Consider the following 16,012-nt stretch of genomic DNA (forward strand, 5'->3'; position numbering starts at 1 on the left):
CATAGATGGATTTCACATCTTTTCCTCCAGTTTCTTTTGCATTGAGTTTAAATGCTTACCCTGTGTGCAGACTTGATGGAGTGGATATAATCCATCAATCACATGAATACCTAAATAAAAATCTTGTTGCACAAGATACACTGGTTTTCTACTGTAAAAAGTTTCCATTTCATGCACTAGTTAGTCATTTAATCACATTACAAGTTTCATAAAAAGTAAACTGGTGCAAAGTATTGTACTGAAAAGCCAAATAGGATTCTTGTCACAAGTCCTGCTTAAGATTTTTGTATTACAAACCTATACATAAAAAAAAAAAAAAAAAAGGAAAAAGAAAAAAGGAAGTAGAGAAGCATGTAGAAGTATGTTGTCTCCCCTCCCCCATTTCAGTTAGTCAAGAAAATAAATGGATGCATGAAACTTAGCTCTCTGCTTGTTCTTTTGTTGTTCATGAACAATAGGGGAAAGCCTCTGACCCCTTGCTTTCTTATAGAAGCAGGGCAGAGATTATGGCATTTAACGGATTAGCACTTTTAAGTGCTACACTTCATTGCCAGAATTAGGGACCAAAGTTCAAAATGTGGATGAAGTTGCAAGTAGATGAAAGAGTCAAAAGCCCAAATGATACGGTTTGTTGGTAAATGGTTTCACATACATAAAAATCCCAAACTAAAGAGCAGGTTCAGCTAGTAGCTGATAATAGCAGTTGGTTACCAAAGAATTTTAGAACAATGAGGTTGGTAGGTGTATTCAGAGATTATTTACTCTACTTTCTCCTCCAAGGCAAGGCTAGTAATTTCTGAAGTGTGTTTACACAGCCTTTTAAAGTCTATCCTTAAAAACCTGCTCATTGTGATTCTGTGAACAGATCCCCTCAGCAATTAATGTGCTGATTATAGAATCATAGGCTCTTAGAATAGTTAGGGTTGGAAAGGACCTTAAGATCATCTAGTTCCATACCCCCTGCCATGGGCAGGGACACCTCACACTAAACCATGTCACCCAAGGCTCTGTCAAGAACCTTGTATTTTCAATGAAAAGTATTTTTTCCACCACTGAATCTTTATTACCACAGCTTTATAGTCCTATGAGCTATTTTGCAGCCTGTTATTTCTTGACCACAAGGATAAGGAAAATAGTCTGTTTCCAAAAGCTTACACAGCTATGTTTATAATCTGGAAGATTTTTAGTTATGTTTGCTTTTACTTTTCTTTAGGGTACATTATGCATGACTTTCTGCCTCTCCTCATATGAGGTGTTTTCTAGATTTCTGTTTTCTCAAGGTTTAGTCCAGTATGTCTCTGCTGAATCATGTTGCCCCAAAGCAAGAAACAATGCGTCAGGTGAGCAGAGAGAATGGGAGGTTGTTCTTCTGGATGATACTGTCTTTTATATGTCTCAGGGTGATGCTTGGTCTTTTTTTCATAAGACTGTAATAGTAAGTTTAGTTTATTTGTGATGATTCACTGCTACTTCTCATGCATTTCTGAAGAAGTGCTGCCTAGCCAATGGCCCCTTATCTAGCAGATTATTGTGTATGCAGAGCTTGGTATTTTTTATATCCTCTTTTTTTCTGACCGTCTCTGCAGTTTATCGAGAGCATTCAGAAGAGCTTATTAGCTTAATATTGTCAGTGCTGGACTAAGTATATCACCTATCTCCATCTAAACCATTGAAGAAAATAATATTGTGTAGGGCTGGTCCTGGGAGAGCAAGCTTCTTAGATAAATTATCTTTTTAATTTGACAGAATTACTACTCTTTCAGCACAGTTTACCAATTATTTTTCTCAGTTACATTCCAACAGTTTCATAAAGATGATTTCTCCTTCCCCATATGTGGTTGATCATACATTTTTAATTTGTCTTCCCTTTCTGTTGGTCTCACACCTGTCTTTCTTTCTACAGAGGTAGATGAGCCCTTAACCAGCAATGCCTACACACATCTTCATTAACCAGCAGATATTTTAGCTAGAAAGTAGAAAGAATCAACTGTCTGACAGATTGCTGGTTCTTAAATTTACCATCTTAATTGCCCATATTTTTGAAATTAAAGTAGGAACAATAATTACATTTCCAGACTTCTGTCAAAGAGCTACAGATCAATAAGAAATATGTGGCATTAAAACAAGCAGAATTAAAATATTTTGGGTCCTAGCTCACATGTAGTCTTTTGCCTTGAGACATAGTACTAGGTATCAAATTACTTAACTATTGCTGTAGGTCTTGAGGTTATGGAAACTCAGGTTTTGTGAGTGGTCAAGTATTACATGCTTTTAGTCCCAAAAGTTTGCTTTCACATGAACATATGTGTGGGAGATGAAATAAAAATAGTTTACATTACATAGAAACGGCAATGGTCATTGGTTGCAATGGGCAAATGATAGCAACAATAACTGGAAAATAAACTGAAAAAACCCCAAACAATTCAGGAGTGTTCTGCTTGAGTTTCATCCACTGTTAGCAAGTTAAATAACATAAAACTAGGGCATCATTTAAATAGTGGTTTACCATTCTAATTACTGCTGAAAGGATTAGTCTGAAGCAAGAAATATGATGAATGTTACTTATGGAAGACTTCTGAAAGTTGCAATACTGCTTTCAAGCAGAAGGCTTTCTTATTCTAATAAAAATGCACCTCTTCAGGCATTCTGTATATCAGGTCCAGGTATATCCTGGACAGTTGACTGATATTGCTCCAATATACTCTAATATAATCTGCAAAAGGTTACCTCCTGGTAAATTTTACACGTGATTTTTCCACTGAACAATACAGGGGTAATCTCAGTGGGACTCGGGCTTCAAGCAGTCTGGTCAATCTATCATACCTTTCTGGAGTGCCCTTTCTTGGAGAATTTGTTTGAATACTCATTCAACATGTAGACACGATTAGGAAGAAAAAGTCAGTGGGTTGTTACTGTGTTGAATGAAAAAAACGGTCCAAGAAGTCTTTTTGGAAGGTGAAAACCAATGCAATTAAAGTGAAGTTCTGTGACCATTTTATATTAACATTTTCTTTCCCAGTCTTTTCTTTAACAGTTTAAAATTCCTAGAAGCCAAAGTAATTACACTGCAGGAATTTCACCTCCCCTAAATAGTACTTTTTACAGTGCCATGTTTCAGTGGAAGTCCCATGAACAACAACGTGCCTTGGACCAGGCCAGGATAAATTTACTTTTAAGATGCATAGTAGTTTCAGGACTGATAAAACTGCTAGATGAAAGGTTGGGGAGTTCAGTGGAAAAACATGTTTAGTATAGCTCTCACTGAGAGTTTGGAGATCTTTTCTTTTCTTTCTTGAAACTCTCAGAAGATCTCAGGATTTTTACCCTAATCTACAGATAATCCCTCTGAATAACAGAAGTAAAGCAGTCCTACATACATAATGTGAAGCAGAAAGGGAGGTTTCTTTGTAATTTTCAGCTTTCTCTATAGAGAGTGAGTGAACACACTTCAAAAAGCAGAAATTAGTTTGAAATTCTAAAACCCAGAGCAGGAAAACTACATGAATCTTGGCATGCAAGAATAAGTAAGATTATGACTACATGAGAGTCTTTAAAAATATGACAACGCTCTGCACACTGCATGTTGTTGAAGAAGGTTCTTCATATCGTTCAAGATCTTGGCAAAAACTAATCTGTGATCTGAAAAAGGTAATTGTTTTCCCGATGAAGGTGTATTTCTCTCCACTTCTCAAAGGAGTAGGAATGAAGAGTGGGGCAAGGTGAAACCTGAACTGACACAAAATAACTGATGGTGGCTTGACTTATAATTTTTGCTTTAGTTAATTACTCCATGGCTGCATCAAGAAAATACTTTTTTATTGTGTGGGGACCAGCTGCTGGGTCTTCTCAAGCTAACCAAACTTGACACTCTCACTATGTTGTATAAGCAGTATATATTAGGTCTAGGAAGAGATTTTACCCATTGCAGTAAAACCCACTAAACCACTAAATTTTCCTTTGTGGAAATACTTATTACTGGAATATTTGATATCTCTGTATATAGTATTTTTTAATGGAATTGTTATTAAGTTAATAATTACTTGTTCATAAAGTAGTACAGACTTTCTTGGTCATGTATAGTCGAAGACACATCTCAGTTTACTTATCTTGCCTTTTCTGCAGATTTAGAGTATCTCTCAAACTTAATTTAATACTACCCAGTGCTATGCACTTAACTGTGTCAATCTACCACTCTCCTCCTATCCCTCCAACCAATAATGCAATTGCAAAAGCTACTGACCTTCCTGATCCTACTTGCTTTGTATTAGTAGCTTCACTTAGTACATACTTAGTGCTTCTCAAGAGTTAGGCTGCAAGGAAGCTCTAGTGCTGGATCACAGGGAAGCAAGAACCATGGCAGGTCCTTTCCTTCCCTGGCAGGAAGGGGGCACATGGTGCCAGGGTACCGTCCTGCCACGGTGCGCAGCTTCACACGTGATGATGGCTTGCTGCTGGTTCAGTGCTCCTCTGGCTGGGTTCCATGTTTTCCGTCAAGCCGTCTGCCAGTACAGCTTCGTTATGGCCCTTTGACATGCCCGGGAAATGGCATCTCACCTGAACCACTTGTGACTTCAGTTTACTGAGATGCACGGTCAGCTGCTTCTGCTTTATAGTTTTGTTTACAGCCTGTGTTTGCTGCGGTTGAATACTTCCTGATTTATGTCAGTGTGATGTCAGAGCAAGCCTTTCAGTTTGGATCTCTGTTGAAATCTTATCTTGCAAACAGTAAGAGTTTGCTACTGTCAGTATCTGAACATGGTCATTTCTGTTTTCCTCACTTTAGTAGCATCAGTTTGTTTTATATAGTGATGGTCCTACCAGCTGCAAACACCATATTCTGCTTCAGCCAAGTCTAGGTTATTAGGTTATGAATGCTAAAAATTATGAGCAGTGCTTTAATTTGCATAGTTATATCCACACATCATCCAGAGTGAATAAAAGCCAGATTGCAAAATAATTACAATCTCTTGAAGTAGAGCCAGCTTCACAGAACAGATCCATCTGTCTTCATTAATTTGTATACAGTCCTTTTACCAGAACAAACTTTCTGAAGGTACTCACATGGGAATGCTGAAACAGCTGCACAACTTTTATTTTGAAGAAAAAAAAAGTTGAGCCTCAGAACAGTGTGTTTAAAGAGAGAGAGAGAGAGAGTGACTCTGCATTTAGGACTTTGACCAGCATGTGTAAGAAATGCTCTCATGGCTGGAATAATCTAACAGTTTTTTACCTGGATAGCCCTTGGCAAAGCTCCTCTTTTTCCCTTATACAGTTGAAAGGAATCCAGTGTGATTCTGTACTTCGATCAGCTTGACTCCAGTTTTGCACAGCCTGCCCGCTTTGGTAGTGCACGGCCGTGCCTGGCTTCTTGTGGCCTCTATGGCCCTTTTCTGCTCCACTGTCAGAAAGAGGGAGGGAGGCTTCCCCCAGTACCAAAATATCATTCTGTGTGCTCTCTGCAGCAGAGTAGCAAAGAACAAGTTTCCTGATTACTGCCTCATCTTTTTGGAGTTACTTGCTGGAAGAAGTCTTTTTCCCAACTTTAAATGGATGATTGTGTTACAATCAAGAAAAAGCATCTCCAAAGACCAATCTTTAGGTAAGTGATGCTATTATTAGTTTGAACTGAAAACGTGATGAGCTTTACTCTCTGCATCCTGTCTGTTAGCTTAAAGTTCATATGCAAATACACAAAAAATTGTTCAAGAGAAGGGTTTACTATTGTGTAGCCTAGTAATGTATCATGGGATTTTGGTGCTCAGAATATATTTTTTTCACTTGTTGAGACTTTATGGAAGTTCCTTTTCTTCTTCTCCCTATCATCTGCGTTCTCTGAAGTTTTGTGTGGGATTGTCTTTATTATGAAAGAGGAGCAGCATAGCTCTTGAAAACTTTTTTGTGTGTGTTTTGTTTTCCTACAGCTCTGCAGTCCCTCAGTGTATTCTGGAATTATAAAGCTGTTTTAAAGTGGAACAAGGTTCATGGTTGGTTTAGCTGATTGTGTCTGGATGGCAGAAATTTAATACTTGAAATGATACACCTTTCAGTGTAAAATAGCTTGCTTGCTGGGACATGCAGGCAAGTGCCTAAAGTATTACTAATCTGTAAGACTTTTCTGATAGAAAGGGTTGAAGTTTAAAGAGTAACAAGTTGGAGTTTTTTGTGAGGTGGTTCTTCACTTCTTATATATGTTAGTTCAATCTATGAATCATCTTTCTTATTATTCTGTATTTTAAAGGCAAATACAAAATTCTTTTTACAGATCAGGATTAGATCTAGTTTACTTGTGCTTTTTATCACGGGAGAGCCCTCTCCTTCCTTTGGCCAGACCTAGCTTCAGACCAAGTGATCTTGACCAGGAAATAATGTTTCTCAAACTATAGTGAATAAGGATGCAGTGTCAGTAAGGTTAAATAAACCTGCAATAGTTCACACTTCTGTTTATGGCTGGTGACATCTATAACAAAACTCCAGCTCTTACTGGGTGACATCAGCAGGATACTGTAACCGCAGTGTTGATATGACAAATAAATATAAGATGGTCCCAGAGCATATACAGGATTGTTATTTACTGGATAGCCACTACTGATGTCACATGTTATGGAAGTACATAACAGTTGGTATTGCAGCTCCAGAGTGAGTTCAGGCAGGTAGTCATGCCAGGATTATGTCCTACTGCTACACGTGGAGAAATCTTTCGGTAGTGTTACAGTGACAGTGCAGAAAGAGAGTCTGGACATTAAAAGGTTACTATGGGTGTTAAATGACTTAACCTTAAATCTGAAGCTCCTGTGTGGATGTGCTATGCAATTTATATCATAAATTAAACATTTTTCGCTTTAATAAAGTGGAGCTAAGGTATTTCACAGAAAGTTTATGACTGACGATTAAGAGACATTTTATATTTTCCTTGGGTGGTGTTTTTTAAGCTAGTAGTTCAGTTGAATATATTTCTGTTTAAATGTCAATCATTATTTTTCAAGGCTCTATGATAATTTTCCCATAATCTATAACGTAAGTATATTTTAAATGCACATTCTTAACAGTCTTTTACGGCTATTACAATTGTGGATGAATAAGTGCATATTTCCTGAAGTATTTGGGAATCTGCTATACAAATCTGCTGTAGCTAGTGTAGTACTGAATAGTTTGTAAGAGCTTTCTTAATGGATGTTTCCCTAAATTGTCTTGTGGGAGTGAACTTAACTCAATGAAATAGAGTAAGTTTCAACATTTCTTACCAAAATCCATTCCTGCAAATCAGTTCTAAATACAGAACAGCAACTAAATACTGTTGGCATGCTTAATCCAGAGCAAGAAAACCCCTAATATGGAAAGCCCCCAAAGAGTCATGGCTCTGCAGTGACTCTTCTGGCAAAAGATCTCTGTAATAATACAGTAAATGCTTAAGAAACGTTTCCAAGGTCAAGACCAGCACAATATTTTAGGCAGCTCAAACAGAAAGACAATCTCTGTATGCCATAAAGATAGTATCATGTACAGTAAATACAGATGCTATCATAGTACATTAAAGAGCAGGCTTTTTTAATGTGTCCATTTTTCTTATGACTTTGGAAAATATTCCTTCGGTGAAAAAGTGTTCATATATGAGAATTGTAAAGATTTAGTCTCAGTCCTTTCAATCCTGTAATTTTCTTTCAATGTAGGTGAAATAGTTTTACTGAGCAAAAACCTTACCTACTGAATCAGTAAGCTAGTCAATTTTTCTCTCTAAAAGAAAAGATAATATAAAATTACCCAGATTTTGTATATATTTATAGCTATCCATGTTTCAGCTACAGCTAACACTAATTATGGTTACTCTTAAAAATCTTTTTTTTCTTGAGAGCTATGTCAGAACTTATAGGTACATATGAATTTCTTCCTACTTAGCAAAGTTGCATATACAGTGGATCTGTACTTTTACTTGAGTTGCCTTCCCAGTAATGTAAAAAAAATAGGTTAAGTATCTATTCTAAATAATCTCTTCAATATCACCAGTCTTCTTCATAAGAGTTAGATAGATATTATTCTTCAAGATGGGAAACTCAACAATAAAAAAATTGTTTCTGACTAATTTTCAAATTTTTTATTTTATTTGAATTTATAAAGAAGCAAAACCATAAAAATACGGGGAGCAAAGTGTAACTTTTGGTATTTGCTACCCAGTAGTGCTTGGAAATAACTAAAAAATCCATTCAGAAATATAACTGTGTAAAAAAGCCAAGTTTATGAATCATGTTGAACTGATTACTAAAGCACATCAGTTTGGATAAAATTTTGTAATTGCATCAGAAACTGACTGCCAAATACTTAGAGATTCCTGCATTCCTTAACAGTAAAAGAACAGTCTGTTGTATGCAAAGATATATTTCAAGAGAACTTGTAGGTTGAATATTCACTGGCTATTTTAAAGCTGATACAAATTACTGAGATCATTCCATATTTTTATTAAGAACAGCATCTTAAGTATGTTTGCAATAACTGGAGATTGTGAAATTAATTTAAACAATAAACAAATCAGCTTTCTCAGAGAAAGCAGTGGGAGCTTCATAGCTCTGACATTTAAAATTGGAATGAATAAAGCCATATAAAATGTGCTTTAGGGAACAAATCCTTCCCTGCCAACTGCATAGATTAGATGACATAATAGGTGTTTTAGTTCTCAAATTTCTATGATTTCTGTTAACATAAGAATCTACACTGTGTTAGTCAAAGCTTATACTGAAGCTAACATTTTTCTGCAGTTTGCTTCAGTCCTTGAGGGGGTGGAGTGGGGGGATGGGATTATATGATCTTGATCTTCCTGGTCATTACTGTGAATGGAAGGAAAAGGATCAGAGTATCACAAGAGAAGTTATTCTTTCAGGGTCTGCCTTGGCAGGATCCAAGAAATCCTGGAATTATTTCAAGAAAGCCACAGTCTTTGAGATTTCCAAATAAATGGCAGCTGGATAATAACAAAGAACTTATCCTTGCTAACACCTTTGATTTAAGGCTTTTAGTGTGTTTTAAAAGTATTAATGTGGCAGCTACAAAACACTTCTCTTTTCTGTTTTGCACGTTTTCCATGGTCTTAGGCCATTCTGGATCAAGGCTTTTCCCTTAGGGTAGGAGGGACAGGAAAATAGGGCTTACGGTGCTGAAAGTAAGAAAAGAACAAGGGTGAAAACCACTTGTTTTCCAGGTCTTCAGGGAGCTCTATTACCATCATTTCTATGGTGTCTGCATATGAGAGAAGCTCCTTGTATGATTGCCGTTGTTCAGGTATCGCTGTTCATTATATGTATGAATGCTGTATTAACTGCAATTAACAAGACTGGATCTTTCTGTAACTTTGTATTCTTGATTACTAAGAAAATGACTCAGTCAGGTCCTTTGGTCTCTCACTTCTTGTCTCTTAAAAAATATATATGGCTGATTAATTATTTTATTCTATACTAAAAGCAGCTCCAAAAACTAGATGCTGATGCTTACGGTAATCCACTGGCAGAAACTATTCCAATGTGTTTTTTTAGACCACTACAGACCTCATATACACTGTATATACTGTACAGCATGTTGTAAATGTCTTCAGAGACCTGGTTTCCAGAAAAAAAATTACATTGCTGTAATTTGTAGAATAAGAATAATCAATAACTTTTGAGGGTTCTTTTCCACTTTCATGTGGTGTAATAAAATATAGAAACAGCATGTTCTGTGACTTCTAGACATTATAAGTTTTTGGCAGAGACTCTTTTCATCTTGAAAAAATGTACTAACAACTACTTTCTAGCAAAAAAATCACCACCACAGTAATGCCCTTACATGGCTTCTCTTTCTTTTCTTTCTTTTTTAACCTCCTCTGGACACTCAAAATATTCAAGAGTTTTACAAAGTAGAAGCTAATACATGCTCATGCTATGCTAATATATTTTTCCCCCTATTTGTGAATACTATCTTACTCTCTTGTGTCTTCAATATAGTATTTACTGCATAGGGATATTTGTGTTTTGTATGGGTATAACTGGTGTTTGCACCTTTTCAGTTAGTGTCTGTAGAAAAGGTACCCAATAGGAATAACATATGAAGAGGAGCCAAATCACTCAGTAAACAATAAACAAAATACGTACCTGTCGGCAGCCCAGAAAGTAGCAGATTTTAGCTGCTTAGAAACTCATAAAAAGGGGATTGTTTTTTTTCTCCCTGTACTTGTAGTGGCCTTCAATTTTTTATTTTCTTTATACAGTGTGTTGGGGATAAGCAGTTGTATGGAAAACTTTGCCAGGTTTATGTTGAATCGTGCACTGCAGTTACGATGAATGCACATTATATATCATTATTGCTAGTGATAGCTTAATTGTAAACTAATGTGGCATATTAACTTAATGAGTGACAATTTATTCCTGTGGTGTAGGAGGAAGGTGGGCAGGGAAGAGAAGATGCACTCATCCTTTGCTTCTAGCTCTAAGAAAAGGCTGGAATATAAAAACATGCTGCCACAAAAGGACCCTGAAATCATAGTCTGTTTCTTGATTGCCCCTATGTGGCTTTAATGGCTAGACTGATGGGCTACACTGGTACCCTAGAATATTGCATAGCTGTGTGCTGATTTAAACCGTTAGAGTTTGGGTTTTTGTTTTTTTTTTTTTTTCCCAAATGACAGTGCCTTAGAAGAGCTAGCTTATAAATTGGAGTGAGAAAGAGGTTGGTTTAAAAAGTTAATAATGATAAAATTAGGCTTTGGCAGGAGAATTGAGAGGACAGGAGCACCTGCTCCTCACTTGATAAGAAGCTATGAAAGGAGAATTTCATTGAAGTGGTAAGTGAAGACATTTTTGAAGAGTATCCAGAACATCACAAAGGGTGTGAAAAGTTCTTAGAAATTCAGGCTAGTAAATTACAGTGGTTTTGAGAGCCATGGCACTTCTGGAAGATGGTGGAAAGGAAGATAAAATGTAAAGCAGTACCTCAAAAAATTTTAGAGCAGTAGGTAACATTTCATAAATTAAGAAAGCAGGAGGGACAGAACAGTAGATTAAATAGGGGGAAAGGATGGAGAATCCAATTTTCAGACAGATGATACACGTTTATTCAATAAGTAGATTGAAAGGAGGCAGAAACAAGTACATTAGAAATGCGAAAGAAGAGGAGTGAATGTCTTACATTTACTTCTGCAGCTTAGAGCTCTTCATACACATTTTAACACCTATCCAAATGTTAGTATTCAACCCCTTAATCATACTAGAAGGAGGTGAATAAGTACATTTTAGAAATTTCAGCAAGAAAAACCCTGATTGAAAATAAATGAATTGGTAATACGTTATAGCATAGCATGCTCTATAATTTAGATAGCTTGCCCACAACCAGCTTGAGATAGGAAATTAGAAGAAAGCTTATTGCCATCCCAGTAGTGGTAATCAAGATTGTTACTGAATTGATAGAGAAAATTGGTTTTAAGATTGGACTTGTGAAGAGGACCATTAGTTCTGGTACTTTCAAAAGCTGAAAGCAAAAGCTTTCGATGGATAAGAATTGTTGCATTTTTTAAATTTTAGTCTATCAAACTTCCTAACTTAAGACAGTTCATTAATGAAGGCATGGTATCTGAGTGAAAAGCATTTTATTTTTTATTGCTATATATCCAGTTTTGTCCTGCTCTGAGATACACTTTCTTTGGAACATACCATACAAAAAACAGTATTACCTGGGTATCGCAAGCTTTTTCTTACAGCTTCCCCTTTTCCTCATTCCTACTTAATCAAGAACTGTTTTAACACTAACTGTGATGGTAGACTTCTGGAGTAAATATTGAGAATTGACCAATAATTCAATAATTAACTTTTTAATCTCTAACAATTACTTTTAGTTGTAATTAAAGTGTCATTTGCATGGTTTGGAAGGATATTTTCATGAAAGTCAGAATATACCTCAACCTGGATCAAAAGAAGGCAATAATTCAGATAGCAGAAAAGCAGCAGCAGATCAGGTGTGGTTAGCTGCTTTTCAGAGTAGTTAAGAAGGGAAGAGTGGAAATTCTCCTATTAACCCTGAAGAAATAGTAGTGATGAGCACTTACTATACAACTATCACCTGGCTTTGTGGTAGTACCTCAAGAAGGGGAAGCAGTGAAGAAAGTACAAGCAAAAGTTCAAAAGAAGACAGTGAATCTTTTGCACATCCTATAAAATAGAGAGGACAATAGGCAGCAAAGAAATTACATGCTGTTGAGATCTTAGGCTGAATTATTTTTTTTTCCCTGGTGGGGATTTTTTTCTTTTTTCTCCTATATTTCTCTGGAAAATCAGGAGTGAAAATATAATTCGTTCTGGGGTGGAATTAACTTATTCTGCAGGCAGATGAAGAAGTAAATTATATGTGCAAGTATCTGGGGTCCTGGCATTGTGAAACATTGTATTGGAAATATATTACATCAGACCTAGTAGCAATAAAAAAAACCAACCCTTTGATGCTGCATTCTTCAACGTGGGTAAGTGAATAAGAAACTGTAAATGGGTATGGTGAAAGGAAATGCACTGGTCCACTGCATGGGTTAGCAGTCTTACATATTTTCAAACTGGTAGGAAAAGGAGCTGTAGGAAAATGTAAGACTTGTTTCACAGACCTTGCAGCCTTCAGTTTGGTAGGAGAGATTTATTTTTACTCCTCACTTGTGTTATCCTTTTCTGCAAAGTCATAAATCACCTGGTAAGAATACTCAAAATACACAAAGCATTAGTTCCTGCAGTTCCCACAGAGTACATGGCACCTGTCTTGTCTCAGGTCAGCATGAATCCTATCAATGTAAGAAAGCCCATGATGAATACTGTGACTTGCCCAGTGCAGTGACTCCATTGAGAAAACATGGAGTTAGCAAAGGCAGTATGCCCTGTCTTGCATGTTTAAGTAATAGGCAGGTTTTACTTGTTGTAAAGGCAGAGTTTTTAATTTGAGGGGAAGAGACCTTCCCTTACACAGTTTTTAAACAGTTATTTCTATCAAACCAGGCTGAATATCTTCCAGCATAATCCTTGCTAGATCACAGACAGGATCCCAAGACCATCCGTTTAAAACCCAGATTTGGATGACTTTCTGAGTTTCCAATTTTCCTGTGTGCACGTAAATGAATTCCAAGAAAAAGAAATCCCGATTCACCTATGTAGCAAAACAATGTATGTTGTGGTTGGGCACTGTGTTGAGATGCTTGTTAGCATTTGTTCATTAATCTGCTTGGAAACTGTGTTCACTAAATAGGAGAATGACAACAGGGTATGTCAGGAAGACATGACATTTAAAGTACTTCTTTCATTTTCTCCTGTCATAGACTTAATATTTCAGTGTATTCTGTGTTTATAATATTTTGGCTTGACATTAGGGACCTAACTGATAATGTCATTAAAAATTGATTTCCAAACCAGGAGAGAACAGTAAAGAACATTTCAAACCAGTATTCTATTTATTACTGGATATTACAGGAATCTTGATTTCTGAAATGTTTAATTATCCATTAAACAAGTTTACACTTGCAAGCACTCATTTTAATTCTTCAGAATTTCTCCTTTTATGTATATAAAAAGGCAGATAATAAAAAAAATGACGGAAACTGTTTACCCACCTGAGAATGATAACTATATTGATTTACTTTTAAAATTAATCTCAAGGTGAAAACAGGATTTGGCAAAGTATTAGAAAAAATTATACATTAAATATTTCTAACTTTCTGACATGGCTGTGATGCCTGTGGATCAGTAATGACAAATTCATGAAGAAAATTAACAAAGCCAAAGGAAGGACAGTTCCGAACTTTTCCGTACTATTGCAAAATATTTTCTGAATTGTGCTCTCAAGAATGATTTTAAAGTTGTTTTAAAAACACGAGTTTTAATGACCTTTATAGACAGCTGCATAGGCTGCACTGACATAAACCTGTGATTTTCTGAGTTCAGCTGCTAGTGTGCAAAAATTGACTTATTGGTATGTTCTTTGATAAGAACTTTGTTGGCTGTTTGAACACTGCATTTAAGATGATACCACTTGCTTTAATGTTCTTTACTGTCAGTTTGGTTTTATTCGGAGTTTGGAGACTTGAAATTCATCAGGAAACAGGAGAGAATACAAAGGACATGGAAGCTTCATGCACAATACAGAATAATCTAGGAACACTAACTTGGCTAATTAATTGAAGCAATTCAGTTATTTTAGCCTTAATTAATATCTTAACTCCTATACATAAACCTGTACATAGCCTTAGATAAAGCTCTGTGTCTTCATTTATATATTGTGATCTCAGTATAAAATTAGCCTGCCCAATGTAAAATTAAATAGAACGTAGATTTTCTTCTGATATCAAACATCACTTATTTTCAGCTTCCCTATGTGTCTCCATGAGGCATTATGTTGTGTTGTGGAGACATAACAAAATCTTTATTTTTAACAAAAAGCATACTTGGAAATGTAGAAAAAGAAATATTTTCCATTGCTTCATCTTTAAGTTTTGAAATTATGATTATAATACTAGGAGTTGTAAGTCAGGAATGTTGGATGATTGCAAAAAGAGCAAGCAAAGAAATTGCAAATCATAGAAACATGATTTATTGATCAAATATTTGTAACAATTATATCCATGGTGAACTACTATAATAGGTGCTTTCTGAGATCATTGCACTATTATGAAATGCCTGCCCTCAATTTATTAATCTTGAAGATTATGCTTTACCATAATAAGAACAAACCCAACATTGCCTATTACTATTTTTTTACTATGTTATCATTTAGTGGCCTCAGTGCAGATTAAGAGCCTATTATGCTAAGTGCTGTCTTTCTAGAGAATCAGTGCACTTTGATGATAGGTTCATGAAAACTAAAAATAATAATCTCATCAAAAGGAGACGATAACTCAAGGGGTGGCCTCTGGATGAATATTCACTGAGGTACGGAGAGGGAAAGCCAGGCATGTAGTGTATGATTCTATGGAGTTGATGCTGGGGATGGAGATCAGTTCACAGTTAACAGTGGACAAGTCAAGCCTTGCTGCTTTTAAATGGAGATCACTGCATCCTTTCGGAGAGTTTTGTGTATCCCATCCGCGCACACTATTTACACTTATGCTCCTATTTTAATAGCTGATGTTATCTGGACTTTTTGCCGAAGATGGACCCTGCAGACACCCCAACAGGTGCAGATGAAGAGTCAAAACTTTACATATAGGATGTCAGCACCAGGATTGAACTTGATGATGGTTGGGGTGAATATGTCAATATATAGAATAATGCAAAAGCCAGTGGCTTTAGTGGCAGAGAAACACTGCGAAGTTGGATAAGAGTTTGTGGAATTGAGGAAGGGAAGATGATGAGAAACTTTACAAAGATGACGTGAAGCAAAAAAAAAACCCACCAAAAAACAAAAAAAAAAACAAAGAAAGAATGAAAGAAAAAAGAAAAATGGATAATAAATAAGTTATAGCAAAATTAAATGAGGAAGAGAATGAGTAACAGAGTATAATGAGTAATGTGGAAATGTAAAGATAAGGAGGTGGGGAGCTGACAAAGAAGTTAATGAGAATATGGTCATTTGCAGTTTTACATGCTTAGTCATCCATTAATACACCAAAACATGAATTGCGTTAGTTACTCCGTGTTATCTGTAGGTAGACGACAGATAGTGACGCTGGTGAAATATACTAAATATTTAATGCGGGCCTGAGGGTCTGTTTAGGATGCTGATGGTGTGCTGTTTTCTAGTATTCTTAGGCAAACTTTTCCAAGGTTAATGATGTCATGAGACATTACAAGATCAGTTGTTGAGTCATTTTCCAACTGTGAGCTTTTACTGTTTCTCGTTGTTAAAAATGTGTGACTCCTCAAGGAACTTCAATGTATTTGAAAAGTTCACTCAGGAAGCAGATCCTGATGAAGTTCGGGTTTTTTCAGCTTGCAAAAATTAAGTAACTTTAGAAAAGCCAGCTTTCAGCACCAGAATAACAGGTCTGGTTAATCTCTCATTTGAAAGCTAATCACGTGTTTTCTTGTGGTTT

General features: G+C 36.1%; 1 protein-coding gene across 5 annotated transcripts in view; it reads left to right on the forward strand.

Annotated features, from left to right (window-relative positions):
* Positions 1–16,012, forward strand: part of PDE1A (phosphodiesterase 1A) — a 157,127-nt gene that overhangs the window by 31,893 nt on the left and 109,222 nt on the right. Inside the window, exon 1 of one of the 5 annotated variants that reach the window (XM_057411772.1) lies at positions 4,990–5,599. The exons of the other annotated variants lie outside the window; for them this stretch is intronic. Within the exon in view, the coding sequence (XP_057267755.1) occupies positions 5,547–5,599 (53 nt within the window). The 5' untranslated portion in view covers positions 4,990–5,546. Of the gene's footprint in view, positions 1–4,989; positions 5,600–16,012 lie in introns of those variants that run through there. 5 annotated transcript variants of the gene reach the window in all.

This window comes from Pezoporus wallicus, unplaced genomic scaffold, assembly GCF_028554395.1.
Source record: "Pezoporus wallicus isolate ANWC-B61680 ecotype Strahan unplaced genomic scaffold, APGP_CSIRO_Pwel_v1 contig_6732, whole genome shotgun sequence".
Taxonomy (NCBI): domain Eukaryota; kingdom Metazoa; phylum Chordata; class Aves; order Psittaciformes; family Psittacidae; genus Pezoporus; species Pezoporus wallicus.